At 44.5% G+C, this 27,553-nt stretch overlaps 1 protein-coding gene across 3 annotated transcripts in view; it reads right to left on the reverse strand.

Annotated features, from left to right (window-relative positions):
• Nucleotides 1-27,553, reverse strand: part of CAMK1 (calcium/calmodulin dependent protein kinase I) — a 134,352-nt gene that overhangs the window by 93,722 nt on the left and 13,077 nt on the right. For all 3 annotated transcript variants that reach the window (XM_029601139.1, XM_029601142.1, XM_029601143.1), the window contains exon 2: nucleotides 27,106-27,245. In XM_029601139.1, the coding sequence (XP_029456999.1) occupies nucleotides 27,106-27,191 (86 nt within the window). In that variant the 5' untranslated portion in view covers nucleotides 27,192-27,245. The remainder of the gene's footprint in view (nucleotides 1-27,105; nucleotides 27,246-27,553) is intronic.

Here is a 27,553-nt window from a genome sequence, read left to right on the forward strand (position 1 = left end):
CGGAGGGTCTGAAGTCTATCCTCCTACTGCTGATTCTGCGATTTATTAAGCGCTCATTACTTTTAGCCAATTATTCCAACACAGACAAGCAGCAGTGCCAAGTCCTGGGATGACTAACTCCAGCTGTTGGTGGCTGGTTCTCTTAGGAGAGACAAAGATAGGCTTAAGGAGGGAAGAGGAGAATGTAGGAAAAAGAAGAAGCACCCATAGGCAGAATGCCACTAATTATCCCAAGCCAAGCAGGCCCGCAGCACCGTTACAATTATTCTAACAAGTTGCTCTACTTCACTTTCTAACAGATATGTAACTGCTGCCCTCAACAACCGTGGGGAAGGTGGAAAGAACTCAGTTTTCCCAGTCATTCAGTGCGGAGAATCTCAGCTACTCTTTGCCGTGGATATCATATGGCCCTAAATTCTTTCCTTTACTGCACTGACTACATGCCTCAGACACAGGGCCTGTTCTGGAACTAAAGGGCAGTTCATCCTTCTGGACTTCCTCACAATTTTCCGACATGGAGTCCGAGCCTGACCTGCAGTGATCCATCTTCAGAATGGTAGGAGAAAATTGTGTCCTCCCATTCCAGTCTTGTGAAAACTGGAGGTGTGCAAAAAGACCATGTGCGGAAGGAATTTGTGCTCCATGCACTATCAACCTGACCCAGGTATCTTTCTGCAGCTCCAGAAGAACATGGAGCAGGCTGAATATCTCGATAGCTGGTCAGTTACACAGCTCAGGAGTTTGGCCCTCACACGTACTGCTTTTGCCAGTGGCCCCCAACACTAGCCTGGAAGAACCACTATGTATTCAGTGATAGCAGAAGTTCATTCAAATGACATGAGACGGTTTTACCAGGTTTACAAAACAGAACTGGGAGATGGCCACATTCATCTTCACCAGAACCGGTCCGTGTCCCACTAGTCCGAGACTAATTGTTAAAGCAATCACTAGATAAAATGGCACCCTGGGCATGGGTTGCTTTCAGCACTCCCTTCCGTTTCTGGTCCATTGGGCTTGCAAACTAATTTAAAAGGATGATGTGGAGCCTGGCAGCCAGCCAGGGTGGTCACCCTTCTTGCCTACTTCTTGCAATAGCCCTGCTAATTGCTGTACAGGAGTCACAGTTTTCAACACCTAAAACTAGAGACAAGATCAAAATCCAGAACCCCTCTCCACAATTTGTGCATTTCCCATTGGGTGAATCTAAAACAGCAGCCATCTCAGATTGGGTACAATGCAATCAATAAATAAAAGATATATCACTTATTTATTTTCAGTATTTATGTATTAGCACTTTTATCCAGAGCTCCTTACCAAAAAAAAAAAAAAAAAGAATGCTATAACAGAGCTGCAGCATAGTTGTTGAAAGGTACAATAATCAGGAAATGAAAAAGGAGAAAATATCAGGATAAGAAGTTATCATAAAACAAGACATTGAAAGCAATAGCAACTGAAGAAAAGTGGGAGTGTTCTGAGGGGGGTGGGGTGGAGGGAGAGGGCTCAGTTCGCTCCGTAGATACCATGGGCAAGAAGAGTAAAGGTATAGAAATGAAAAGGCGCCCCGGTCCAAGACGGGTGGGTACAAGGGAAGGAGCCCCGCCTCGAGAGAAGGGGACCGTCGGAACACTTCCTGATTGAGAATGAACAGGGCGGCAACGAGTAACAAGAAAAAGGCAGAAGGGAGCAAGAGCAGAAATGTGTCTGGAAATCATTAAGACCGAAGTCTAGCCAGATTGTCGGTGGCATCCCAGGAAAGCAGTAAAAAGTGATCAGAAGTGGGGATCCGACGATAGGTGCTTATTTACACCCCGATTTCCACTCGGTCATTTCTACCCACCCAATGAGACATATCTGGATTATGGGCGGGGGTTTCGCTCATACCACATTTTTGTGGCACGAGCCGCTACCTAGAAGGATCCCTGCGATGTCGATTCCATCATTTAGCGAGCAAGATCCTTTTAACCTTTTGTACAGTGCGTGGCGGGTATTAGGGGAAGGCAGAGGCTAAGGAAGTCTTTGCAGGGGAAGTGAGGGGGCGGGAGGTCGGGGGATAGGTTGTGTCCAGCAGGGTCCAGCACAAGTTGCGGAAACTGCATTGTGTCTTTTCTTGAAGCCTGCCATCTCGGCTCGGTGGTAAGCAGGGCGGTATAGTCATTCCTCAGCAGGGGAAGCGGGCACATGGAAGCAGTCGCCGGCAGTTGCCATGGTCACCGGGCCCTGCTGCTTCCCTCCCTTCTCCGCAGCGCAGTGGGGCTTTTGCCATTTTTCCATAAACAGCTTTGCATTTCAAGACCTATTTTTACAAAAAGGTTATAGGCAGCCCAAATTAAATGAGGTCGGCTTCAACCAGAAGTCAGAGCAGGGCATATAAATAAAATCGTATTTAATTTCACTGAAAACCCCCCCCCCCTCCCCCAATACACAAATATCTCCACCAAGGTTGAAGGTAGGTGGATATGGGGCCTAGAGTGAATCAGCCAGAACAGCCCCCTACCCTCCCACCGAAGTATGAAGATTGGGGAGCCCCCTCCAAGCCATTTCCAATTCCCTCTTTGCCTCCCCTCCCCCCCTATAAATCAAGCCCTTTCCCCTCCTCCCCACCCCACACATTTCCTATCAAGTTACTCCCTCATCCCACCCAGACTCAAAGACCCCAGAAAGTCTCTCACCCTGCCTCTAACCTTCCAAGCATCTCTTAAGTAGTGGAAATCTTGACTCACCCTCAGCACCACCGGGGCTAATGAGTATTGAGGACATGGAGAAATTGTGCCTAGCGGCAGACATGCCCACCTGTTCCTTTCTGTAGGTGGTGGAGGGCATCAGCATGGGGGCCTGAGGCAATTGCCCCCTCTCCCCAAGAATGGTCCTGTTCACAGCGCTTTAGCTCTCAACTTGGTCTTCCTTTCCTTCAAGCAAGGTCAAATACTAACGTTCCTCCAGAAAGAAAAATAAGTTAATAATTTTGACCCGCCTTTCCAAATAATGCTCAAAACAGCCTACTGTATTATTAGTATTCAGGTACAAAAGTCCTCTCCCCAGAGAGCTTACAATCTAGCAGGCCGGTGCAGATGAATGCACCTTTTTGCCTGCACTTCAGCTCACATTTTCTGCTCCAAAGGTTACTTCTGACCCCACAGAGTTTGGTAAGCAGACAATGAGCACTCCTAAATCGGGAGTACTGCTTAGTGCCCTGAGAATGGAAATCCATACAAATGAGAGCTATGCACTGACATTTAAAAGCCCTAAAAAAGTTGAAAAAAAATTATAAAATGCCCACAGATAAGTACAGACTTAAATAGTTGCTGCCAGCACATAGTTTAATGCTGAGATTACACTGCATTGGCCTCTAAATTGGGACCTGAGGCGATGGGAGATAAAGTGACTTGCCTAAGCACACTGGAAGAAATGGCATTTGAACACTGTGTTCCCTGGTTCTCAGGCCAGTCCTCTAGCCCCTGTGTCACGTATCCTCAAAGTGTGCAGGGGATGGCCCCTGTGGCCTCAGGCCGTAGCATGTTGAAGAGTTGGGTTCAAATCTCCCATAGGTGCCGGTGACATGTGTGTGTGATCCTGGGGGGTGGTCAAGTAGCTGCTGCTATTGTGGTGGTCTTTGTTGGCTGGGAAGAGCTGCACCGAGGGGGGTCATCTCGAAAGAACCATCCTCTCCAGCTCTTGGGGCCAGTGAGGTTGCCCTGGTACTGCCCAAGCATGATGGCTGATGGGTACTCAAAGAGAAGAAACTGCCCCTCCTCCCCCCTCCCCAAGACTGCCTTCTTGTCTACTTCCATTCTAAACAGAATCAAGATATACAACAATAATAGATGTGTTCTGGTCTTAAGTTAGTACTCTTCCTTTTAAAGTGTAATCTTATCCTAAACTTCATTACCAGGGTCATTTAACTTCACTTTAGTCCTGGAGCACAAGTAACTGAAAGCAGTATCTTCTCTGTATTTTATGCTTTAAATATTAATATACTAGTGCAGGAGGCAGGAGACTCCTCCCCCTCCCCTCAGAATTACATCCCCTTTCCTCCTCCACAGAAAGGTCATAACCCCAACTCTGCCAGATCAGGGATGTTCCCATGGAAACAGGGTGATGTTAGACCTGGAGGATTAGGCCTGATGGCTCTGATGGGGACGGACAACAAGAAACAATAGCAGGAAGCTGCAAACATTTGCATTTCATTACTCTAAATCCAAAGGCATAAAGCATCACCGTCATTTAAGAGCATCATACACCAGACAGGGAAACAAGCAAACATAGGGGGCCGATGCAATACAGTGAGCTCAGCTGAGCGCAGTTTAATCCGCTATCTGAGACGGGTTAAATAGGCGCTAATCCACCCCCTACTGCAATAGGGGAATTAGCACCTATTTAATGCGCGTCCGACACGGAGTGAATGAGTTAGCGCTCATCACAGGCAAATGCATGTGAATGAGGCTATTACTCATTCACTCCAAATGCAAAAAAATAAATGTGCGTCTCAAGACGCACATTTATCGCTTAGCTATTAATGCCTGCCTGGAGCAGGCATTAATATCTGAGCACACTGGAAAAAAAGTACAGAAAAGCAGAAAAAACTACTTTTCTGTACTTTTTTTTTTTTTAAAGTAAAAAAAACCTCTGCCGGTTGCTTTGAAGACCAACGCCGATATGCTCGGTGTCGGTTTTCATAACTGGCTGACTGCAGTTATGAAAACAGACGCCAAGTTTATCGGCGTCGGTGCTCATAACCGGCAGACCGCTGGTAACTGCAGGGTCGCGTTAGTAAGGAGGCGCTAAGATCGCGCTAGCACAACCCCCTAATTTGCATATTGCATGGTGCCTCTCTTGCGAGCGCCATGCTTGCGTTAAGAAAGCGGGCGCTGAAAAGTCAGCACCTGCTTTCCGCAAATAATATTGCATCAGCCCCATATTTATGTATTTAGATCTAAAATGGTGAAAAACCACCCCTACTTCTTTTGTTTATCCTCAGTTTGACAATACTGCATCCTTGAGCCATGCTGGCACCTTGGATCTTGCATTCCTAAACTCAGGTATATTCACTTCCGCAAGGCTGCTAAGAATGAGCAGTGTGACATCTTTAATACATAGGACTACTGAATGCACCTGAGCAAAAGATTTCAATAAAGAACAGCTTATCTAACGTGTTTGTCATTTTTAAAATATGCATGCAGGTTAAAATGTGTAATTACTGGAACTTAATTCACTGACATTGAAAAGAACACAAAACTTAACATCGCTCCTGTTTATTCACGCTGTCCCACATCATCCCTTCTCTGCGATGCTGTGGAAGTCATTCTTGGAATCTTGCAATAAATCGTCTGCTGTAGCTTTTACTTTCATGGCACTTTAGTTAAAAATGAGTCATAAAGAAAATGAATACCATATGATAAAATGGAGGAGTAGGCTAGTGGTTAGTGCAGTGACCTACAAACCAGAGAAGCCACGGTTCAAATTCTATTAATGCTTTCTGTGACCTTGGGCAAGTCACTTCACCTTCTGTTGCCACATGTACAAACTTAGGTCCTCATTTACTAAGCATTTTTGCCATTGATACAGAAATGGGAGAAAAGCCTTAGTAAATCAGGCCCTTAGATTGTAAGCGCTCTGGGGACACAGATGTTAGGAATGGTTGCAGGATTGGGAAGGGCAGTACAGGCAAACCCTGTCACAAATCCCCAAGAGGCTGGGGTGATGCCTGTACCTGTGTTCTTGTGCACTGGTGGAATACAGTAACATACAGGCCAATTCCGTAAAAAGTGCGGGACAGCCGGCGCTCCATACTGAGCGCCCGCTCTCCCAACACACACCCAGGCATCTCTCCTAGGTGCACGATTCTCTAGTCAAATTAGGTGTTGCGCAATTACAATAGCGCATCTCTAGCACCTTCTTATTAGCGGTACAGCTGGCTGTCAGTGGTCCGACAACAGACGCTCTATTTTACTGGCGTCAGTTTTCGAACCGGTCGACAGCCATGGGTTTAGGATAACGGACGATGGTAAAACTGATCATCTGTTTTTCTAACCCACCCACCAGTGGGTTAGGTTTGTTCTGGTTTTTTTTAATTTTAGGTTCCTCTGACTTAATAAGTCATAGGGTGTACAGAAAAGCAGTTTTTTCTGCTTTTCTGTACACTTTTTCTGGTTGTTTCAAACTTAACGCCTGCCCTTGGGCAGGTTTTAATTTCTGAGAGTAAAATGTGCGGCTTGGCTGCACATTTTACTTTCAGTATCGCGGGTGACTGACTAATAGGCTCATCAACATGCCTTTGCATATGATGAGCGCTATTAGTTTTCAGGGGGTTGGGCGCGTGTTTTCAAGGCACTATTACCCTTTACAGTATAAGGGGTAATAAGAGCGCATCGAAAATGCTCATCCAAATGAGTGTTAATTGGGGCGCTTGATGGAGCGCATAGTATTGTATCGGCCTGATAGTAAGTACCAGCACATAAAGTGCAAATGGACCCATCCAGCCTGCCCAGTTCCAATTGTCCCACTTTGGGTAGATGAGCATATAAATTCCCATACTTAACCCAACATCAGCTCCCCACTCCTCACATCTTTTACCTGAATTATCAACCCCTTTCCTACTACTGCTCTCAGTCTCTGAAAAGGTTAGGTGGATAAATTCAGAACTACCATGAATCTGTCTTCCTTAAAGCAGAGAATAGAGCTCAGTCCAGTGCCCAGTCTGATATTCATTTATTTATTTGAGTGTTTTATATACCGTCGTTCCATGTGTGAATTGCTAGATCACGGTGTACAGGGCAGACACTCACAAACATAGGATGGTTAACAAAGTTAGGCAGGTACACAGGTGAGCAAGGTAGGCAGGTACACAGGTGAACAAGGATAACATTCTAAAACTAAGGGATATACTTCAAAGACAGACACATTAAAGGCAATCTTGGTCAGATTATAGAAGGGATAAGCGAAGGGGGAGTATTGTTCAAGGCAGATTTTGGTTATCTGTGTCAGGGTGAATTGGATGTATCAGTCAAACAGTAGGCATTAGTGAATAGCCAAGTTTTCAGGTCTTTCTTAAATTTCTTGTCAGTTGTTGTTGTTGTTCAAAGATTCTTTGGCATTGAGTTCCATAGCTTTGGGCCAGTAATTGATATTGCTCAGTCTCTAGTTTGTGTTAGATTATAGTTTCTAGCACTCAGGCTTTCTAGTAGGCCTTTATTCTGAGATCTAAGAGTTCATAAGGGAATGTGTGGCTTAAATATTATTCCCATCATGTTGTTGTTGGATATTATTGTTAGAACTTTGTATAATGTTCTTGATACACTTGAAACCCTGAAATAATCAGTTATTCCAATCAGCACACTTCAGCAGGCTGCCTCCATCACTTACTTAGGCCACAAATCAACCTTTAACCATGCAGCCTCATATAAGAACATGCCAAACTGGATCAGACCAAGGGTCCATCAAGCCCAGCATCCTGTACCTGGCAAGTACCCAAAAACTAAGTCTATTCCACGCTACTGTTGCTAGTAATAGCAGTGGCTATTTTCTAAGTCAACTTGATTAATAGCAGGTAATGGACTTCTCCAAGAACTTATCGAAACCTTTTTTAAACCCAGATACACTAAATGCACTAACCACATTCCCTGGCAAATTCCAGAGTTTAATTGTGCGTTGAGTGAAAAAGAACATCCATTACAGGCAGTGATAACATGTACTACAGACCATGTGTCATGGAAATTCACCAGAATTACTCTACCAAAGCCTAGCTGAACATCTTATCACCATCACCCTCATTTGTCTGAATATAGGTGGTAGCACTTACTTAGAAAGTATTTCTCTACTTTGCCCATCCTTTATCTAGGTAAACAAATCTTGCTGGTAGGTAGGCCTAGGTCTAACTACTTCTGCACTGCCTGCAGAGATTGGAGGAGGGGGTTCATGTTTCATCCACCTGCCTGTCTAGCTTAGACTCTAAAATATCAGAAGTTCAGATGTTTCTCAGTATTTGACTTTATGACTGATGAATGACTATCATTCAGGGTGGAGGTGACCATCTCAGTGCTTCAGGCATTCAGCATGAGTGAAATTCAAGCATGGAGGTGATACCATTTTGCTTTCCCTTCACTTCTGAAATGTCAAGTGTGCAGGACAGATGGGCAGAATTAAATAACCTAGAACAACATTTATATATGTTCCCTAGTGAAAGAACAAGGATGTACATGATTTGTAAAATACATACAGTAACTCCTTTGTTTAAACAAAAAAGTATATAAACTGTAATATCATGCCGTTAGTCCTTAAGCGCTGGCACAGCCAATGACCACGCAATATTCTCCACGATTAATACGGCTCCTAGACGTGCAGTGTATGTCATAGATGGATGACACTTTAATTAGAAAAAAAAAAAAGTCGTCAACCACCGTGGTAAGAGCTTGTTTTGTACAATCAATCAATCAATCACATCTGACTGGTCAGGAAGGGTCTGTCTCATCATTATGTTTTCATACCAGAGCTGTGTGATCGGTTGTGAGTGGAAGGCTTCCTAAAACTTATTTCACAGACATTCAAAGAAAAAAGATTTTATGAGGTGGTCATTAACAAAACACACACACACACACACACACGTATATACACACACAATATTGACATAGTATTGTTCAATACAGGCTATAGTCTATCTGCTGGAGTACAAATTGAAAGCAGTTCTGGTTAATCCATCCTGATCCATGATTGTTAATTAACACATGCATCCCCTAAAATGACCTCAGTCAGACTCCAGCACAGAAAGTGGAAGCAGGAAGGGAATTACTTTCACTGCCATGGTACCCCAGACACAAGGGTGATGTGAAGGTAGTTAAATGATTATCCCTCATCTCTCCCTCCTATTCCACTCTCACCTCCTGCACCCAGGCCAGGCTCAGCCAAGTCCTTTAATCCCTTCTCTAGGACCCTAGCCAAAGCCTGCAAAGAGGCTGGGGAGAATGCCATACATATCCTGACAGCTAATGCTCCAGCTCTGGAAAGGGAGGATGATCCCACCTATCACAATCAAGGGCCATTAATGACAGCTTGCTGCACTCGTATTTCCTAACAGTTGGCACTGCTACTGCAGGCTTTTTTTTTTAATTTCTCTAGTACTACAAACTGTATGCATATGCACTGCCATGCAGACACAGCTAAAAGACTGTCACTACCCTATGGAGTTTACAATTTTGTCAAGATCCACAGACAAGACAGAAGAAAAACTTTTAGCACTAGAGAAATGGTCAACTCAGTAAGGCTGTGATCATAGAGAACCAAGGTTAAGTTTTAAAAGCAGCCTCAAAAAGGTGGTATTTAGGTGGGTTCTAAATAGGTAGGGACCTTCATTTTTGGTTTTTATTATTTTAATTGTTGCTAGGAATTTATCAGGATATACTATGACAAGAACAAAAACCAGAAAATCAGTGGAAAAATTCAACTCATTTTTCTGGGTAAATATTGAAGTTCATTTTGGTGGACGGAAGACAAAATAATAAAATATTAAGCAGAATCTTCTGCTCACCCATTTGGCAGCACCCCTATTCCCCATCCCCTGCCTAGCATGTCCCTACCTCTCCCCACATCCCTGAAAATTTTCCCTCTTCCCCCCCATTGCAACAGCATTCATGCTTACTACTGGTGGCTCCAGGCTTCTCCTCTCTCCATCCGTAGCTTGCTTACTGATGCTCCCGTGCTCTTATTGCACTTCTCCTTTTGTGCAGGGCCAGGGAACCTGCTGGGAAGTGCTTCTGGTGGGTGTGGCCAAACAGCAGGCACCTTGGCTGCCTAGGTAGAGGGGGGGGAAGCGAGACTTGAAAAGTCATATCAGCAGCACTGGTGGGCGAGTGCTGTTGCTGATGGGAGGCAGGACTTGAAACACTGCAGGTGGCCTTGCAACATTACATCTGCAGCTCTGGAGCTCCTCTTTAATCATCCTAAAATTAGGGTGAAAATCGGATTAAACTGAAAATGAAGAACTCTATGAATACGCTCCTTGTGACCTTGGGCAAATCACTTTACCCTCCATTAACTCAGGTACAAACTTAGGCCTGGATTTATCAAAATGCAGTAAATAATGCATACGATAGGAAAAGGGGCGTGTTTTATGGTAATAGGCTGTTTATCGCAAAGTGCGCTATCTTAGCGCTTCGCAAAGGTATTACCGCAGACTGTGATAACTTTTTCGCACTTTGCAGTAAGTACCCGAATTGTTGTAATTCCTACCTACAACCACTGGGGGAAGGGGAGGGGGAGAGAGAGAGGGAGGGAGAGACACTAATACCTCTATATGAGGCCCACCTAGTTACTCGAGGTGAGGTTTAGGTAGGAGTGTAGTGGTTAAGGGCCACTTTGACATTCAAAGTGAGATGTACGAACAGAACGGTGCTCTCGTCTGAAGATTTGCTGACCTTCGGAACGAGGAAACTCAACCAAAGACGAGATTTGTGCAATGTTCTCTCAACCTAGCTTGATGGACTCTCTACCTGGATAACATCAAGCTAGGTTGAGAGAACATTGCACAAATCTCATCTTTGGTGGAGTTTCTCACTCCAAAGGTCATCAAATCTTCACAAGAGAGCACTGTTCTGTTCGTATGTCTCACTTTGAATGTCAAAGTGGCCCCTAACCCCTACACTCCTACCTAAACCTCACCTCGAGTAACTAGGTGGGCCTCATACTAGGTGGGCCCTCATTCTCATGAGGGCCCTGATAGCTAGGCTGGCTCTCCAGCAGCTTAAAATACTAAAAACGGTATTTGCAAAAACATCACAAAGTGCAATAAAGCCATATCGCATGGCTTAATGCAAATGAAAAAGGTGTAGTTAAAATCATTGTTAAAGCCATGCGATATGGCTTTGCAAATTATGAAGCCAGCCCAAACTCCTCCCCTTTTCCTAATTTGCATCACACCATGCGTTATGGTGTTTTTGCATGTGTTAAAGGGGTTTTCGCATGCGAAAACGCCTTAACGCATGTGAAAACGCCATATAGCACTTTGATAAATAACCCACCTTAGATTGTAAGCCCTCTGGGGGTAGAGAAATACCTACAGTACCTGAATGTAATCTGCTTTGATGCGCTTAAAAAAAAAGTGTGAAAAGCAGAATATAAAAATCTAAATAAATAAAAATAAATAAATGTTAAGAGAAGAAGACACAGCTGTTCAGGAAGGCTGGTGCAGTAAAGTGGAAAGCATGGAGTCGACATTTGGTGATGGAGAAGAAGGGAATAAATAAAAGCATCTTGCCCATTGAACAAAGTTTAGGAGGAGGAGTGTATGGGGAGATAAGAGGTAATGAGGAGCTACAGAGTGAATGTGCTTGCAGGTGAGCACAAGGGTGAACTTTATGCAGAAGTGGATGGGGAGTAAGGGGGGTCATATGTTCTTAACACCTTGGAGGAAGAGAAGTCATGGGTCATGGGTGCGCAGGTTACAGTATTCCAAGCAAGGTGGCAGAGGTGAGGAGGGGGGATAAGGGTTTTGGTGGCGTGTTAGAAAGGAAGGTAGTGGCCTGTTCTGTACATAAAGGGGAGGATTTGGGGTTCCAGTGCTGCTAATCCAACAATGCTCACCTCTTCCAAATTCACTAGGAAAATAAATCAATAGATAAACAAAAATCAAACACAAAAAGGGGCTTCCAGATCTCCCCTGCAAAACAGAGGTTATAAATATAGTGTGCTTTTTCGTCGTGGTGCCATGGCAGCCTTGGGAAAGCTGGCCCACTGCTTCCCCACGCCTCACTAGCAGAGGTGAAGAGGGCATTAGGAAAAACATGATGGCATCCACCGGATAACACCTTGGGAGGGCAGTGCCAGATAGACTAATAGGACCTAGTTATAAAAAAAATAAAAAGCCATAATTAAATTGTATCTTCTGGAAGGCCCACTGACACAGACATGATATAGTAATAGGAGAGTGACCTGGGCGCGCGTCAGGAGAGCGGGCACTCGCTGGCTCTCCCGCGCAGTTTACTGTATCAGCCCAACTGTGAGTTTAGACCCAGCCATGGCACTGAAACCCTATTGGTATCATTAATCAATTTTTTACTTGGAGAATTTATTTATTTATTTATTTATTGCTTTTTATATACCACCGCTCATCGGAGATATCGCGTCGGTGAACAGAGAACAAAAATGTACGCCGGAGCATTATACATTGAACAAGATAATAATAGTTGAAGTCTTTTACATAAAGCAAATAAAAATAAAAATAATAAAAATAGCAATATAACTTAAATAAAGCAAACTTATAATGGTAACAAATATAACTTAAATTAACGGAAAAACATGGGGAGGCTGGGAGGAAAAAAATATATAATTTGGAAGTGAGAAGCGAGGAATGGCGATGCAACTTAGAGAAAGCATAAGAATGAGAACTAGATAAAGGTTGTTCTGTTATCCTGGTACTACTGGATGTATCTTCAGTTTGATATTGCATGCCTTGTCACTTTGCTAAATACACTGGAATCTATGGGGACACCTGATATTGTACATCAGTGGTTTAGATCAATTTTGGCTGATTGGAAGCAGGTAAAAACAGGGATTTGTTATTCCATTCCTCACATTATTACTTCTGAGGTGCTACAAGGATCAGCGCTATTTATCTACAGCAGATTACCCCTGGGCAGATTATTTCTATTTTTGTTGTAAATTACAAAATCTGTGCAGATGACATTCAGTTGTTCTTGCCTGTCAGCCAATCTTTTCATGCTAGGATGGCAAGATTAGGGGATTGTGTTCGTGGAATTCAATCTTGGATGCACAATTGGGCTTGCCCTGAACCTGGGTAAGATCGAGGTATTATATGTAAATTGATCTTGCCCCTGCTGATGTCCAAGGATTAAAGATCGGAGATCATTGTATTCCTTTTCTGAAAGAGGTATGAGCTCTAGGAATAATCTTTGATTCAATATTCTGTTTCTAAGGCCAGTTTCAGAGTTTTATTAAAATCCATGTTTTGCAATCTGCATCTAGACAGGCACCTCAGGTACATTTTCCCAGCTTCTGATTTTTGAAGTGCTGAACAGGCTTTATTCTAAGCTCAATTAATTATTGTAATGCACTCTTTCTGAGTTTGGCAAAATGTCAGCTGTGAGCTTTAACACCTTCTTGATTACAGGTAACCTTAAGTTAGATCATATAATGTCACAACTGATCAAATTCCATTGTCTAGCTGTAACAATGCAGATTCAGTATAAAAATTGTTGATTATTCTGTTTAAAGCCCTGTGAGGGGCTGTACATAAATAAATGTGTGCAAGAGGACGTCCAGGTGCGGTTGTTGCCTTCAATGGGAAATCCTTACTGGGGGGTACCATCGTTTGAAGTTGGTCTGTTATAGACTGCTCACAACAGGGCCTTTTCGGTTGCCACATCTCTACTCTGGCCCGCTCTGCCATTAGTTCTAAAAGAGGAACATGAGTGCAGCTCCAGGAAAACACGGAAGGATCACTTATTTCTAGTAGCCTTTCTATTATCTTGTTGACACTACTCCTGATCGGACTTGAGTTGTTATGGAGGTTTATTTACCTCAAATTGTTTTAGAAATGAATGATTCTATTAACATCTGTAAAGTTATCTTCTTGGTAACCACGTTCTCTTTATTTTTAAAATGTCTAAGTTACAAACTGTTATATGTATTTTGTTTAATTGTAATCTGCAGACTCTATATTTTTAAATACACAATTAAATGTACATACGAGTTCCCACGTGCAAGCCAAAAACCAACGTCACCTCCCCACGCTTTTCTTACCACTCCATAGCTTCCCAAGCAAACCCAAAATCCATAATGATAGCCTTCAACATCTCCGCTAGTAGGCCTCTTCCATATTAAAATCCGGCCTCCTCATGCCGCTTGACATTTAGGTTTATTCATTCCTTCGACCCCTCCATGCATGTTCCCAAGCCCTCCTGGAGGCCCAATGCAATTATACCACTGCTGTTTAAGATTTTGACTGCTGCTCTATGCTGGTTGTCTGACCGCCAATGTTGTTGTGGGCTGTGCCCACTGCTCCGTGCTCCAGCCAGTGCTTCCTTCCCACAGTCTTGCCACCAGAGATCCACGGTTTTCTGAATTGTTACTGTTTGTCTCCACCACTTTAGCAGGGAGGGCATTCCAGACAGCCATCACCCTTTCCATGAAAAAGCCTACCCACCCCACCCACCCCCTCCAGCTGGCACTTCGTTTCATGATCCCTACCTTCTACAACCTATTTACCATTGAAACAATGGTTCGCTTTTTATGCATTAAACCTTTCAGATAGGAAAATGTCTCTATCATGTCCCCAGGGCCGGTGCAAGGGGATTAGGCACCCTAGGCGAGCCTTCTCCCTTGCACCCCCCCCACCCCCCCCCAGTCTTGGCCCCGACTCCTACATCGTTCTCGATCATGCCCACCGACTGTGTGATTTTCTGGGTCGCGAGCAGGTTGGGCACTGCTCGTGGCGCCAAATCTCCACTCCTCTTTGCCGCCACTTGCAGCCCCATATGGCTCGCACCCAGTGGCGTACCAAGGGTCTCCGGCACTCGGGGGCCAATGCATTTGTGTGCCTCTCCAGCATCCCCCCCCCCCCTTAATCCTTCTTGTACTAATGCTTAAGGTCACAGAAAATCAGTGGCATCTCTAGACAGAAGAATTTTTTTTTGGGGGGGGGGGGAGCCAAAATGACATTTCTTCATCGCACCCACCTCTATAGCATGGATCCTGCTTTAAAATTGGTTACAAAAAAAAAAGTGTTAATAAAAAAGTCCAAAGGGTCTTCTGCGTAATTTTAAAAAGCTGGCCAGTTTCACACTATAAAATTATTTGATAGCCTCATTCAACTAATTATATATGGCTATGAGAGAGTGGAGCCTGGAATATATAGGAAGGGACAGAATGTCAATATAAATCCTGCACCTCCAGTTCTCTAACTCTGTGCATCCACTGAAATTCCCCCAAACAATGGAGCTGGGATGTTTCCCTTACAGCTCATCATACTGAAAGATGTTTTCAAATTCTGGTGTCACCTCACAGTAACAGCAGCACAAACACCTTCCACTGCCAGGCACATTGTGAACTAAAATAAAACCTCGCAAAAAAGAGACTCAAAATCTATACTGCCATCCCATTGTAACATAACAGTAATAACACCAAGGACTCAAACAACAATAACCCTACCTGTGAAAAAGCAAGGGTAAATATTACACTGGGTCCTAGAATACCAATACCCCACCTACTGAGGAAACAAAACAAACCCGATTGCTATAGATCCCTATACAGACACTACATGCTAGCAGAATCTCTCATCATGGTCACACACACAGAGCAGAGACAGACTCTCAAATACAGAATACAAAATAAAGGAGCACAAATTAGACAAAAACTGAAATGGAAACCCCAAGAAGCCAGACTTTGTGTATTAGCACTGAAAAAACAGAACCACCATTCCTCATAAAACAAATAAAACCAAGAAACATAAAGCATCAGTTATAATAGTAAAACCATAATAAAAGAATATTTTAAAACTACTGTCAAATAGAATTTCTATTAATTAAAATCATATACATTTTTTACAATTTCCCAAACACCAATAAAATATTTCAAAACAGCACATATATCAAATAACACCCAATAATTAAAACTAATAAGGATTTTAAAAAGCCCTGCTGTCCCCTTCTGTGAGAGCTCTTGATTTCCAGTCACCCTGATATTGTCGAGGATTAGGAGGTTATCCTCTCTCTCTCACACATACATGTCCATCTCTCTCACACATACACTGTCACATACATACACATTCATGCTCGTATATCCACCATAATCTCTCGCTCTCACTGACACTGATACACTCTCAGGCTCTAAGCCACTCTCTCCCCCTCCACACACAAACTCTTACTCCCCTGGATTTTCTCATACACACTCATGCTCTCACACTCACTGGCTCCCTCACATACACACAAACACACACACCCAGGCAAGCTCCCAGTCATTCTCACACACACATATACACACACAGACCCCCAGGCAGGCACCTATGCATTCACACACATACACCCCCAGGCAGACCCCCATTAATACACATGCACACACTAAAGGCAGACCCCCTCTCTTTCTTTTGCCAGTAACCTCGGAACCTCTCTCATTCCTCTGCTGCCACTTTCACTGCTGCCGCATGGCTTTTGGGGAGACGCCGATTGCTGCTACTGACTCTGAAGCCCATTCTGCTGCCTCCTCTGTGCAAGCCCCGTGGGCTTCCACTTCCTCCATGCTGATCTCGCACATTGTTAGATCCGCATAGAGAAAGTGCTGCTCTTGCACATTACCAAAGATTACATGTGCCAATCACTAAAAAGTAATTTTTTTTTACCTTTGCTGTCTGATCTTAGTTTTCTAATCGGTTGGTCACAGGCTTTTTTTTTTCTACCTTCCCTTTCTTATTTTTTTGCCAATTCCTTATTATATTGTCTTTTTTTCTATTTCTTTTCTCTCCATCTTCTTCCCTCAAACACAGTCAGGTTCCATTCTCACATGCTTTCTCTCTCTCTCTCACACACACACACACACACACACACCGTCACATGCTCTCTCTCTCTCTCATACAATCTTTTATACACACAGTCTCTCACTGGCACATGCTGTCTGACTCACACACCCAGGCTCTCTCTCACTCCCACATGCTGTCTTGCTCAAGCACAGGCTCTCACTATCACACGCGGTCTCTCTCACACACACACATAGAGGCTCCTCACATGCTGTCTCTGCAAACATTCAGGTCCTCACTCCCACACACACAGTCTCTCAACTCATCTCATATATGCACACATACACACTCTACAGACCCTCAGCCTCTCTCTCACCTCTGGGCCTCCTCTTCACGGGTCGCCGCAGGATGGGCTCTGCAGTGGCCCTGATCTTCTCGGGCTGCCCGCCGCAATGTGGGATCCGCGGCGGCCCTGCTACCGGGCCTCTTCCTCTTCTCGGCCACTGCGACTTGGGATTCGTGGTGGCCCGTAAGCTCTGCTCCTCTTCTGCACACGCTGATGCCCCTCCTCCTTCCTGCCTGTGCGGCTCCAGCAATGTTTTCTTCCGGGGCCGCACAGGCAGGAAGGAGGAGGAGCACCTGCACATTTAAACACGACCTTTTTCTTTGGGCCGTGCTCCACCACGGCCCTGCCGATCTTCTTGCTGTGTGTATCCAGCACACAGCACAGCACGCGGCTGATGCTCCTCCTCCTTCCTGCCCGCACGGCTCCAGCAACGTTTTCTTCCGGGGCCGCACAAGCAGGAAGGAGGAGGAGCACCTGCACGTTTAAACGCGACTTTTTTCTTCGGGCCGTGGTGACGTGAGCTCCACCACAGCCCTGCCGATCTGCCTGCTATATGTCGCTACTCAGCCGCCAGTGGGATAAGGTCCACCGGTGGCCGCATGAGCCTCCCTGTGCCCGAGGGCATTGGCTCCCCGCGGGATACCCCACTGCTCGCGGTGCCCCCTAATACTCGGCACCCTAGGCCCAGGCCTAGTTCGCCTAGTGCTTCCACCGGCCCTGCATGTCCCCTCTGCAACGCTCCTTTGTTCTACGGTGTACAGATGCAGATCGGTTAGTGCAGACCTCACCCTGGACAGCCCCTAGCTTATCTGTTTCTTTTCTGAGATACAGCCTCCAGAACTGAAAACATTACTCGCTGGATCAACGGCAGAGGGTGGCAGGAAATTCGAATCAAACAGTTACCAACAAGGGCCCTGAACTTGGTGGTTGGTGAAACAGATAAGTATGGGAAAATAAGTGTGGGAGCTTGTTGGGCAGACTGGATGGGCCGTTTGGTCTTTTTCTGCTGTCATTTCTATGTTTCTAGGTAGAGCGTGATTCACAGGCTTTGACTCTCACTGATGCAGAGGTATAAACGTGGATGGCCAGAAAGGGAGACGATTAAAAAACTTTTCAAAAAAAAAAAAAAAAAAAAGTGGATTCTGGAGCCTCCTGAGGGTTCAGTGTGTCCTTCAGGGAAGGGATCCAAGTCCATGAGGTCAACATTCAGCACATTCATGGTTAGGCTCAGGGTGGGCCCGAGACAGCTTACAGAAGACAGCAAAATAAAATGTGCACCTCCTGCGTTCAGTAAGGGAGCAGGAAGGACGTGCTGTTTTGTTCTGTTTACATAAGACTAGTTCTCCACATCTTTTTTGTCCAGAGAAATGCAACCTTCCCTTCCAGCATGTTCTGTACTGTTCTCTCTCGGTCCCCTCATCTACAGTTGCTGGGTGTCTGTTACTTTGGCTCTGTCCTCCCTTTCAGCTCTAGTCAGTACTCATTCAGCTAGCAGCAATTTCTTGGATTCAGAGAAGGCGTCACCTCAGAGTTTTAAGTGAGGCCTAGCTCAGGGGCACCGAAGTTAAGTACATACTCTATAAACATTTACTTAATGGTTTAATGTGTTTAGGTAATCTCTTACATGCTAATTTATCAGTTATAGAACTTAAACATCTTTATTTATTTATTTATTTTTAATTTTTATATACCGAAGTTCTTGTAGGGACTACAAATCACTCCGGTTTACATAAAACGAAGAACTGCTCAACAGAGAGCGGAGCTTTACATGGAACCGTAGAACATATGGAACAGTATAACTGGTTGACAATTTTACTATACTTTACTATAAAATTCTCAGAATGCAGATCCATAAAAGTGCCAAGTCTATATAGGGTCAAATAAAACACACAAACAAAACAATTACATGAATTATGCCCAGCATAATCTCATGTCACAAAGATATGTGTGAGCTTCTCAGTGGAGACAGCCCTGGTGTCGATGTTGTTACCTGATGGCCATGATGTACCCATCTCTCTCTGTCAGTGGGCATAGAGAAAACTGAAGGGGCTTGTTCATAAACACAGAGGGAAAGTGCCTGCTTACCAAAAGAAGTAAAAAAAACCACAGAAAGCAATAACTCCACACCAACACAGGGCTACAGGGAAGGAAAGCTGACCACTGCCATTTCCTCTTTTAAGCAGTCTGAAGAGAGGTTAGCTCCAGAGAACCGTAAAACAGAGGCTGCAACAGCCTCAGCACAGGGTATCACTTTTAAGTGCTGCCCCAAGCATTACAATCAGGATGAAGAGCCTTGCCCTATTCTTGCAATCATAGAATTGCCCGGTCAGTCTGGCAGGCTGCAAACGCCGTACGAACTAGAAATCCTAGTGGAAATGCAGGCACACTCACATTGCCAGGTCTGGCAGGGGACTTAGAGGCCAGAGGTTTAGGCAACAGCCAAACTTGCATTGCTTGCTGTTTAGATTATTACAAAGCTTTGTGAACAGACACGTGAATGGAAGGCTGCTGGGGGGTGAACCAACTTGGAGTTTCTGGAGACGCTGAATGAGGACATAATCAAACCTAACCTGGATAAGGAGCAAGATCCTACAGGAGGTCATGCTCGAAGATTGGCAGCTAGGATATTTTTATTTATTTATTTATTTATTAATTATTTTTATATACCGACATTCGATCTTAATTGAGATATCACATCAGTTTACATTCAGGTACTGTAGGTATTTCTCTATCCCCAGAGGGCTTACAATCTTAGTTTTTGTGGACAGGAATAATTGGGTAGACTGGGTAGGCTGATTGGTTTGTTTTTATTTTTGCCTTCATCTACCATGTTACTATGAGGCTCCTACTAGGACCCTCTCGTCTTCTAATATAAATGTTTCCAACACTTTTCTGAACAGCCTAATACAAGAGTACACCATGCAAAGTTTAACATCTCATCTGCTATCACTACATAGCAGGTTTCACTTCATCTTGGAGTTTTTCTAAAGTCCTTGAGAAATGGGTAATTTTGCAATAAAGCTAGTGACTATAGTCTCCTGTTTTGCTTCGGTTACAGTTTACATAGATCTCTGTAGTAACACAATATACTGTCTGCACACTAATGGTCAGACTGCCAGGACATACAATCATCTCCTTGATTAGACATTCCACACAAAAAAATTAATTAATTAATTAAAACCAGCCAGGCTGAACTTTACCAGAAGTATGCAAATGCTGTATTATATACCTGGGCTTAGGGCTTGGCATGCACCAAGAGAACATTTATTATTCTCTGTAGATAGGCTTCCAGACCCACATCACAGCAGCGAACACATTGCTTCCACAGAGACTTCCTGATAAGGTCCACAAGGGGTTAAAAGACAGATGTGTGTGTGCCATTTAGCAGCAAGCCCTTAACATATGGGCATATAAAGCTATATTAATAAAATAAGGCCCTTAATCTACCGTCTAGAACGCAGACAGATCTCAATATTTAATACTATAGGTCAATAGGTAGCAGAAGGCACACAAAAGAGAAGCAAGGTATCTGGTCTCAGTAACTAAGAAACAGGTGGTCACAACTATAAGAAGGACGGCATCTTGGATCTGATTCATAGCCCTGGCTCCTCAGGCTGGCAAGAGATGGGGATGCTCCCTAAGCAATGTTCATAGACCCTCGGGAGGGAAGGAGATCCAGCCATTGCAAAATAGCAACACCTACTGGCTTATTTAAATATGTACTAGTAACATGGCGATCCAAATTCAGAAAGCTGGCAAACAAGTAATTTTATCCAGACAAGATCTCTGCTGATAATCTGGATAAATTTACTCGGATAACTTTAGACCTATTTGTGCGGAGTGACTCGTCCACACAAATTTAGCCAGATAGTGCTCAATACAGTCACACCTAATGCTGCCCCCATTCTGTACCAGAAATGCTGTCCACTCAAAAATATTGGGTGGAAAAAGTTACCCAGACAAAAAGGGGGATAGGAAGTTTACTAATGTTTTAGCCCCAAGCACACACTCCAGAACAGCATTCCACGCATCACCACCCTCTCCATGCAAAAATATTATTTCATGAAATTACTCCTGATCCTACTTGCCTTGGAGCCTCATATCTTGATCCTTACTTAGGTCTAGACCTTTCTTTCCACTGAAAACAACGGTTTCTTGTGCACTATTGATAACTTCAGGTATCTGAAAGTCTCTGCTCTATCTCCCAGCTTTCCTCTTGCATTGGGTTTCTGAGAGAATCACAGGCCTAGCCTCTCCACCACAGAGGACTCTCCTCTGATGACTCCTAGGCTGACTGGAAGTGACCCATAAACCAGGGGGGAAACCCTGTAGCTGTGAATGAGGGCTCAAGGTGCCTTGGGTCATTTAGGGCAGGTTCTGATGCAGCCGAGAGCCCAAAAGAGACTCCCCCCATTAAGTCTCCCCTTCCCCAAGAAAACAAATGGAAAGGCAACTCATACAGCTGGTAAAACCTGTCAACCCTCCCATAACACATGCAAATTAAACAGGAATGCAGGTTCCAGGTGGAAATATGTCTGCATGCCCCTTCCCCAGCACACAGGCGAACTCATACACCTCTCCTGCCAGCCTTTCAATGATAAAGCCCTGAAGTAACAGTAAACATGCTGCAGGGATAAATCAAGCACCAGAGAGAGAGAGGAGGGGAGGAATGGAGTCCCAGCGGCTCTGTTAGGCTCCCAAGCAGCAGAAGATTCCTGAACACAGATTCCAGCCATTACTCTCAAGCGACACTGCAGAGTTCAGCAGACCCCCCAGGCCCTCTCGTGGGAGAGTGGGGGAGTCCCCTCTCCATCCTCTCTCTGGTCTCCGAGCAATGGTGGCATAGAGAGTTTCAGTTTTACTAAACACTCTCGTTTTATTCTGGAGGTCTAATGGTGTGTCCGAGCTCAATCAATCCTGGATCTTCCCTGGCTTGCAGTCTGCCAAAGGAAAGAAGTTTGCTTTTCCTCAGTACAGTCCTCCATGCTGCTCTTGCCTACCCCCTGGCAGCGAGCCAAAGCACAGAGACATTCTTTCAGCTGTTTTCCAGTTAGATTGGGACAGATTCTAAAAATGTTTCCACTTAAAAACATTTTTCAGATATTTTTTTTTGCACGCCATAGATAATTCGGACAACTACTCTGAAATCTGAAACCAAATTGCTGGCAGCTTTGAAAGTTCACCCAAACTGGGTCTCTGCATTATTTTCAAGTACTATATTTTGGAGATTTAAGAATTTGGGATTAAATAAGAAACTCCATGCAGAACGAATGAAGCCTACTTTCCTGATGTGTGCAAACATCCACATGGATCCCCAAAAATACCCCGTTAGGGGGACACAGATACAGTGATCTCATAAGCTTACTTTTCTTCCTTCGGAAAGTAGGATAAAAAAAAAAATATATTACCAGCTGTACAAATTCAGACAAAAAACCCCCCCAAAACTCAGGTAAAATCTGCATCACCCTGAGATTTCAGTACGTTCTTGGGCACTATCACTAGGAAGAATGATGCATGTTTATAGAGAAAGACACTAAATAGGCAGATGTTCACAGCTGTTCAAGAATGCCATGAACGTGTGTTGGGACTTTGATTCATATTTATCAATGTTCATAGCAATGCCATAGTCCCATAGAGCAGCATCAACACTCTGATACTCTGGAGGAGCCCTTTGGCACCTAATCGGTACAATGACACACACACATGCTGAAGTTCATGGCACTCGCTATCCCGATGAGCCACAGGTGCCACGCTGCTGCTGCACATGGGAACTTCTGGCAGCAGGTGCAAGCAACTCACAGCACCCATACATTTCCAGAGCTGGGTCAATGCAACACAACAGAATGCACCGGGGCATCAAGAGAACAGCTCTCCTCACAAGGAGCTATGATAGTGAGATCATATCATCACAGAGGAGCATGGAAGCGCTGGTGACAGGGAAACTCACTGGCATGTGGGCAACGCCAGTGGCAATGTTCACAGCACTATCGTATCACTATGGAGCCAGACTTCCGTTATCAGTGCAAAGCTCTTAATGATATTATATCACTCTGAAGACAGACACCAACTATCAGCGGTGATGTTCCCATGATATCGTACCACTATGGAGAAAGACAGCAGTTACCAGTGATGAAGTTTATAGCAGCAACAGCACTGCCATGGATAAGAGACTGTATTAATGAGAACATTCTGGGGCTTGTGGTCTTACCAAAAACAGAAGATTACATTATAATCACTGGGTTGTGATCCAATATAGTGTAGCTGGGTTCAAAAAAGGTTTGGATAAGTCCATTAACTGCTATTAATCAAGTTTACTTAGGGACTAGCCACTGCATTTAATTGCATCAGTAGCATGGATGTTTCTTAGTGTTTGGGTAATTGCCAGGTTCTTGTGGCCTGATTTTGGCCTCTGTTGGAAACAGGATGCTGGGCTTGATGGACCCTTGGTCTGACCCAGCATGGCAATTTCTTATGCTCTTATAAATGCCTAAAAGACTGAATTTCACCATGAGGGTGCCCCCCTTGGCACACTTTTGGATTGTCATAAAGACTAATGTCATCATTTGTCATCTGACATCTTCCAATAATTCCATGAAATACAGAACGATTCACATTTTTTTTTTCTGAAGGGGCAAACCTCCTACCTTTCCTCCCACCATCCCTCCAAAAAAATGGTTTCTGAAGGAAACAATACATTCTGGGGGCAATTTTCAATGGCGCCTAGTGGGGGAGAGCAGCAATTTATCTAGGTAGATGGCCAGTTTTGAGAATTCCCCACCTCCGTGCAGCCATGGATGTCCACAGGTCCACAGTGGGCATGATTTCAGAGCCAGATCATGGAAAGGGGGTCGCCAGGGGCATGGTTTGGACAGGGTTCAAATGCAATAGGCAGAGACTGCCTTTTCCAGCAACTCAAGTGCCAATGCTGGTGGGGGTACTTCCTACTCTCAGACCTGAGGCTATTATCAAAAAGGAAAGTGTCCATGTAAGCATCCCTTTGAAAATCAGCCCTAAGGCCCTGTGGGTAAAACATATCCATGGCCTTTGCAGCTGGGGGGGGGGGGGGGGGGGAATTGTCCTATCTTTAACTTTCTGGAGTCTGCAGGATTGGAGCCTCTCTCTTTATTTCTAATGCTTTATTTTAAGTCAAAAAATCCTAATGATGCCAGACACCAATGGGTTAATTATTAAAAATATTTAAAGCTGCCCTAAAGACAAGGTCCAGATGGACGGATTTTTTTTCCTCTTCACATTCTTTTCAAATGCTGTCAGAATCAGCTATGCGAGCTACAGACAAAATCCTTCAACAGAAGCAAAACCACCCTTGCCACCATCCAGTATCCCTCCCCACACCTCTGTCCCCAAGGATCGCCTGCCTGGCATCTGTGTTTGGGTTTGTTTTGGGGATTTTTTTTTTATTTTATTTTAATTTTCTTGTCTCTAGTTGGCACAGTTTCTGAAGCTCTCCCAGATGGTGCTCTGTTCCAAGTTTCCAAATCTATAAACAGCTTAAAATTCCCATCACGGAAGGAAATGAGTTGCTGAAACAATCTGCTATTCCAGGTTCTGCTTGCAGCACGTCCCTCTCCTCATCTTCTTCCTGACCCCCCCTCGCTGCCATCTTACCCAACGGAGCACAGAGTGAGAGATCAGAGTCAATATTCCTCGTTGATACAGAAACTATGAACTTCCAGCAGACATGAATCAATCATTTTTCACCTCTCTTTCCTACAAATGCCAAGGCAAGGTATAATGGGAATAAAACAATACAACAATCCCAATAAGCGTAACCTCAAAATATCAACAACATAAAACAATAAAAGTCAAAATTCAGTGAATAGAAAATAGCAACAGTCCCAGTGCGTGCAATGACCCTTGAGTGGCCAGAATGGGAATGGAGAAATTCAAAACGTTCAAAAGCCAGGTTTCTGGTTTCTTTCTAGGGAAAGGATCTTGCTGGGAAAGAAGGCTTGAGATAAAACCTTTGTGTGTTACCCAATGCCAGCATTTCTACAGCAATTTCAGTGGTTTGGGCTGAGAAGGATGGGGAAGGCCTTCTTTTCTAAATTTTGTATTTCCTGATCCGATTCCTGCAGGTGAAAGGCTGAGACCAAAGAAAGTGACAATTCTCCCACATCCAAGGTAAAACTGCTTCCCAGCATAAGGAGAGGTGAAGTGATGCTCAGTTCTATAGCAGAGGTAACTAGACACTTCATGGAGTGGAACATTCACAGCTCCCGGACTGGGAAGATATTAATGCCACAACTGCCTCCTATTCGGGGCAATATCCATCAGCAGGCAGCCAGCCCTTTCTAGTAGATGCAAGGGTTGGAATGGAAAAGACAATGGGTCTTGACCCCTCTAATTCGTCACTCCTTTTCTCCCTTATTCTCACACTTCTGCCCCCAACTCTTCTTCAGTCTTCTTGCCCTCACCCTCAACTTCTCTCCTAACCCAGTTCCTCCCCCTCCCTCTGTTGCTTTCTCCAGCTCACCATTTTTCCTCCCTTACTCTCTGCCTCCTTTGTCTGTCTCATTCTCCACTTGCAAAGATCATTTTACCAAGCTTAAGCCATATGGTCCCCAGTAGCTTTCACTCTAGGGATTTTCCCTCTAGCTTATATACCTTCGTAACTCACTTCACTGCAGTGACAATCCTCAGGCAGGAATCATGTACCAGGACTACTTCCAGAACCCTGCCGTCATGGGCCCTAAATTCTGCCACTAGGTGTCACCATTGCACAATGACTGGTACTCCCTCCTCCTCCCAGGGGCTGTGGATATTTCCTCCATAGCATTCCCAGGCACGGTCAACCCGGAGAACAGAAGACCTCACCCTGGAATTGAAGCCAGATCCTCTACATTGAAGGACGTGACACAGCTACCAAGCCACAAGGCTGGCTTTTTGTATTCCTTTTTTGTGGTGCTGGGGCATCTTGAGAACAGGACAGGTGTTACTGGCACCCATATGGCTCAAACTTGGAGCAAGATGTACTTAGCAATTTTCCCATAGACACAAAATAGGATGCCCTTTAGAATAACTGGCCTTCGGTAAAATGAGTCACATAGTGAAGGAGCACAATATCGATGGAGGGAAAGTGGAAGGAAGCACCAGAGCTGAAGAAGTGGTAGCATGAAGTGCTGGCCCAATGCCCCTCTTCAATCTCTGAGTAAGAGGTGGGTGAGAAGGGAAGAATGTGGCTGTTCTTAATATGACTTGCCACCACGCCCAGAGTCTCTCTCTTCCCCACAACACGCCCCTGATCACCAATTCAGTGCCACTTCACAAGCCTCCAGTTGGTTTTCAAGATCCATAGCAAATCACAGTCATCTCAGTCACCAAGTCTTTTCTTGCTCTAGCCAACACACGCCCCTTTCTTATATGCTGTAAGCTCATGAACAGAGAATACCCCCAGGTTCCAAAATCATGGAGACACCTTCAATACTGTGACCAGGATAAACTCTATATGCCCTTCTGGTGGCCTATGACAAAGAACATGTTCCGTCTTCCCTGGAAACAGCCAGGTTCCTGGAGCATGGTTTCAGGCCCCACCCCCGCATGCATACAATGACAGGCACCCATCGGATTCTCAGAATGGATGCCAAGAGATTTTATTGCTGTGCCATACCCTCCTCCGTGAGAGTGGTGAATGGCGAATAAGTAAAGAAAGCACAAGAAAAGTTAGAGTCAGCATTTAATGAGCTCTCACTGTGTCTATAATCCCTGTAAAGAGAGACCTGAGAGGTTACGTTGTCACCCTTTTCCACCACGGGGAGGGTGCAGGGTTTGGGAAACGTCCTATGAGTGCTCCGACAGACAGTGTTACCTGTGAGGGGGAGGGGAGCCAGGTGGTCACAATGTGTGTTTTAATCCATAAGCTGGGAATCCTTGAGATACTTAAGAATATCTTCTGTAACGCATGCCAATGATGGGTGCTGAGCTACTCCACTGCACCTTTTTAGGATTTAGAACCTAGTCAAGCGTCTTCCTGTTTTTGGAATAGTGAGGAAAGGGTCACAACTCTAACCTACATTCATACCAAATGGAAATCACCCACATAAAAGCCTTACAAAACATAGTAGAAAACCCTCACTAGTGGAAAATGTGGGGAAAAAAAACAGAAAAAGTAGGACTTACCGTGCACGGGGGGGGGGAGACTACCATGGCGATACACGGAAATGTACAGAAATCATCCGCTAACATTACACCATACTCATGTTACACTGGATGTTGTCACATATATATTCTATACCTTCTCCACATTCCCGACCCATTCTTCAAGGCACTTTATTACTGTAGCACTTACGTTCCCAGAACTTCGCGGAATTCATAAATATCCCGAATATCCTCAGCTCGCTTCTTCCAGCTGGGCCCATCCTCTCCAAGAGGCATCTTGGTATCTTTGTCCTCCTCACTTCTCTCTCGAGGTTTGAAGTTTACCGTAATCTGAAATTAGATCGAGAATTAACACAAGAAGTTCTACGCAGAGCTAACGTAGCCTATTTTCCACACACATTTGTGAATCCCTAAAAGTAAATAAATAAATAAAGACACCCCTCAGGGTCTTCATGAACCCCCTGGCATGTTCAGAAAATCTGGTGAGGCTAGCACACCAAAGAGAAAAAAAAAATTGTGACCCGGCTTTGCCTATCACTAATACTTTTCCCTATTTTTTGCATTTTGGAGCCCTCCCCTTGCTTTATCCCCACTCTTTTGTGGGATGTGGTTGAGATATATAAATGTCACCCTGAGCA

This window comes from Rhinatrema bivittatum, chromosome 4, assembly GCF_901001135.1.
Source record: "Rhinatrema bivittatum chromosome 4, aRhiBiv1.1, whole genome shotgun sequence".
NCBI lineage: Eukaryota > Metazoa > Chordata > Amphibia > Gymnophiona > Rhinatrematidae > Rhinatrema > Rhinatrema bivittatum.